This window comes from Centroberyx gerrardi, chromosome 6 (assembly GCF_048128805.1).
Source record: "Centroberyx gerrardi isolate f3 chromosome 6, fCenGer3.hap1.cur.20231027, whole genome shotgun sequence".
Lineage (NCBI taxonomy): Eukaryota > Metazoa > Chordata > Actinopteri > Beryciformes > Berycidae > Centroberyx > Centroberyx gerrardi.
In genome coordinates, this window is record NC_136002.1 from 33,716,542 (window position 1) to 33,719,041 (window position 2,500).

The 2,500-nt window shown below is 48.4% G+C and overlaps 1 protein-coding gene across 1 annotated transcript in view; it reads left to right on the forward strand.

Annotated features, from left to right (window-relative positions):
* The window catches only part of rnpepl1 (arginyl aminopeptidase like 1), a 13,174-nt gene that overhangs the window by 1,151 nt on the left and 9,523 nt on the right, over nucleotides 1-2,500 (forward strand). Inside the window, 3 exon segments of the mRNA XM_071900555.2 lie at nucleotides 1-120; nucleotides 1,171-1,311; nucleotides 1,817-1,968. The exon segment at nucleotides 1-120 is cut by the window's left edge and continues 1,151 nt beyond it. Coding sequence (XP_071756656.2) covers nucleotides 1-120; nucleotides 1,171-1,311; nucleotides 1,817-1,968 — 413 coding nt within the window.

The following is a 2,500-nucleotide window of genomic DNA, read 5'->3' on the forward strand; positions in this document are numbered from 1 at the left end:
TACCGGGTCGACCCGTTCACCGACTACGGCTCGTCTCTGAACATCAGCCTGCCGGCGGCCGTGAAGCCCAGCAGGCTGTTCCAGATCACAGTCCGCTACACAACCACAGACGGACCAGCGGTAAGGAGGGAACCACCCGAAACCCTCTGAACCCCTCTGAATCCCCCTGAACCCCCTCTAAACCCCCCTGAACCCCCTCTAAACCCCCCTGAACCCCCTCTAAACCCTCCTGAACCACCTGTGAACCCCCTCTAAACCCCCCTGAACCACCTGTGAACCCTCCTGAACCCCCCTGAACCCCCTCTAAACCCCCCTGAACCCCCTCTAAACCCCCCTGAACCCCCTCTAAACCCTCCTGAACCACCTGTGAACCCCCTCTTAACCCCCCTGAACCCCCTCTAAACCCTCCTGAACCCCCTCTAAACCATCCTGAACCCCCTCTAAACCCCCCTGAACCCCCTCTAAACCCTCCTGAACCCCCTCTAAACCCCCCTGAACCCCCTCTAAACCCTCCTGAACCACCTGTGAACCCCCCTGAACCCCCTCTAAACCCTCCTGAACCACCTGTGAACCCTCCTGAACCCCCCTCAACCCCCTCTAAACCCCCCTGAACCCCCTCTAAACCCCCCTGAACCCCATGAACTCCCATCTAAATCACTTTCTACTTAAAAACAGTTATCAGTGATGTACTTAGTAGTTACTTGTATTTTTCTTCTTGGTGGATAACCGGCCAATCGTAGACGAGGTGATGTCACCTCCAGATGTTTATAGTTTGATATGAGAAAACGTTTCAGGATGTAAAACATCAGGTCTTGGTGTCAGTCCCTCAGAATCAAAGAGCCAGACTGACGCTCTGTCATGTGCAATCCTCCTCCTTCTTCGTTGGTGTCTAGAAACTCCAATAGGTGTGGAGTTAAAGTTAGTTTTGAAAGCCAGAAACCTCAGCAGCTGGCCAAGTAATCAATGAGTCATTAGTATTGATCAACAACCGATCACAGATATATTACGGTCTGTCGAGATACGGGGCAGAAAACACCTCCGTGATTTCCTCTTTAAGTAGATGAACTGAAAGTCAACACAGCCGGTCTGTGTGGAGTGTTGATGCTGTGTGTGTGTGTGTGTGTGTGTGTGTGTGTGTGTGTGTGTGTGTGTGTGTGTGTGTGTGTGCAGATCTGGTGGCTGGACTCGGAGCTGACCTGCAGTCAGTCTCGTCCTCTGGTCTTCACTCAGGGTCACTCAGTGTGTAACCGCTCCTTCTTCCCCTGCTTCGACACGCCCGCCGTCAAGAGCACCTACACCGCTACTGTCCGGGTGAGCTCTGACCCCTGACCTCTGACCCCTGACCCCTGACCCCTGACCCCTGACCCGCACAGTACACATTACACCACCTGAGACCAATACTACAGTTCCCCACCAAACCAAACTGTGAACAAAACGCAATGGAAAAACATATTTTACAATGGAAGCATTCATACAGCATGGAACACATTAGATTAATCAGATTATATTAAATTAGACCGGATTAGATTGGATTAGATGAATGTAGATCAGATTAGATGACACTGTATTGATCCTGTGGGGAAACAGACAGTAAAAATAGAACATCAGTAAGAACAGAATAGAGTAAGAGTGAGTTATACAGGCTGAAGCTGACAGTCACAACTCCAGACTGTAAGAATGAAAAGTATCTAGAACAGACACAAAGTGATGAATGAAAATGTGTACGATAAGAATTATTATTAATGCAGACGGTGTTGATGAGTGCTTGTTGTTGTTGTTGTTGTTGTTGTTGTTATTGTTGTGGTTCCTCCTTCAGGTGCCAGACGGTGTCACGGTGTTGATGAGTGCGTCCCGCAGCTCGTACTCCAAGCAGGACCGGGTGTTCCAGTTCTCCATGGAGTTCCCGGTGCCGTCCTACCTGGTGGCTCTGGTGGCCGGAGAGCTGCAGCATGTGGACGTCGGGCCGCGGTCTCTCACACACACACACACACACACACACACACAGAGACACACATCAGACCACAGTCCTCCATCGAGTAATTTGATTGGACAGGAGGCTGCTAGATGGAAAGAGTCCTCTAGTCCTTTACTGAAGTAAAAGTAGCAATACCATAATGGAAATATTTAATTAAAAGTAAAAGTCTTGCATTCAAATTTATACTTCAGTAAAAGTACAGATGTATCAGCAGTAAATGTTCTGAAGTATGAAAAGTAAAAGTCGTCATTCTGTCAGAGTTAAATTATTGAAGCATGAACCTGTCAGAAGTATTTTAATGTTGTCGTCTAACTGCTCCAGATACTGTTGGAGTTTAAACTCTAACAACGCAACATGTTTTATGAGAAAACCTTATTCTGCAAAGTAACTAGTGACTCAGCAGAAAGTCTCACAGGATGGAAAAACTCAGTCAAGATCCAGAACCTGGACTGGACTTCAGTAAAAGTCCTGAGTCTGTCTGAACTCCCTGCAGAGCCTCACTGTCCCGGTCCTGACAGTCTTGTG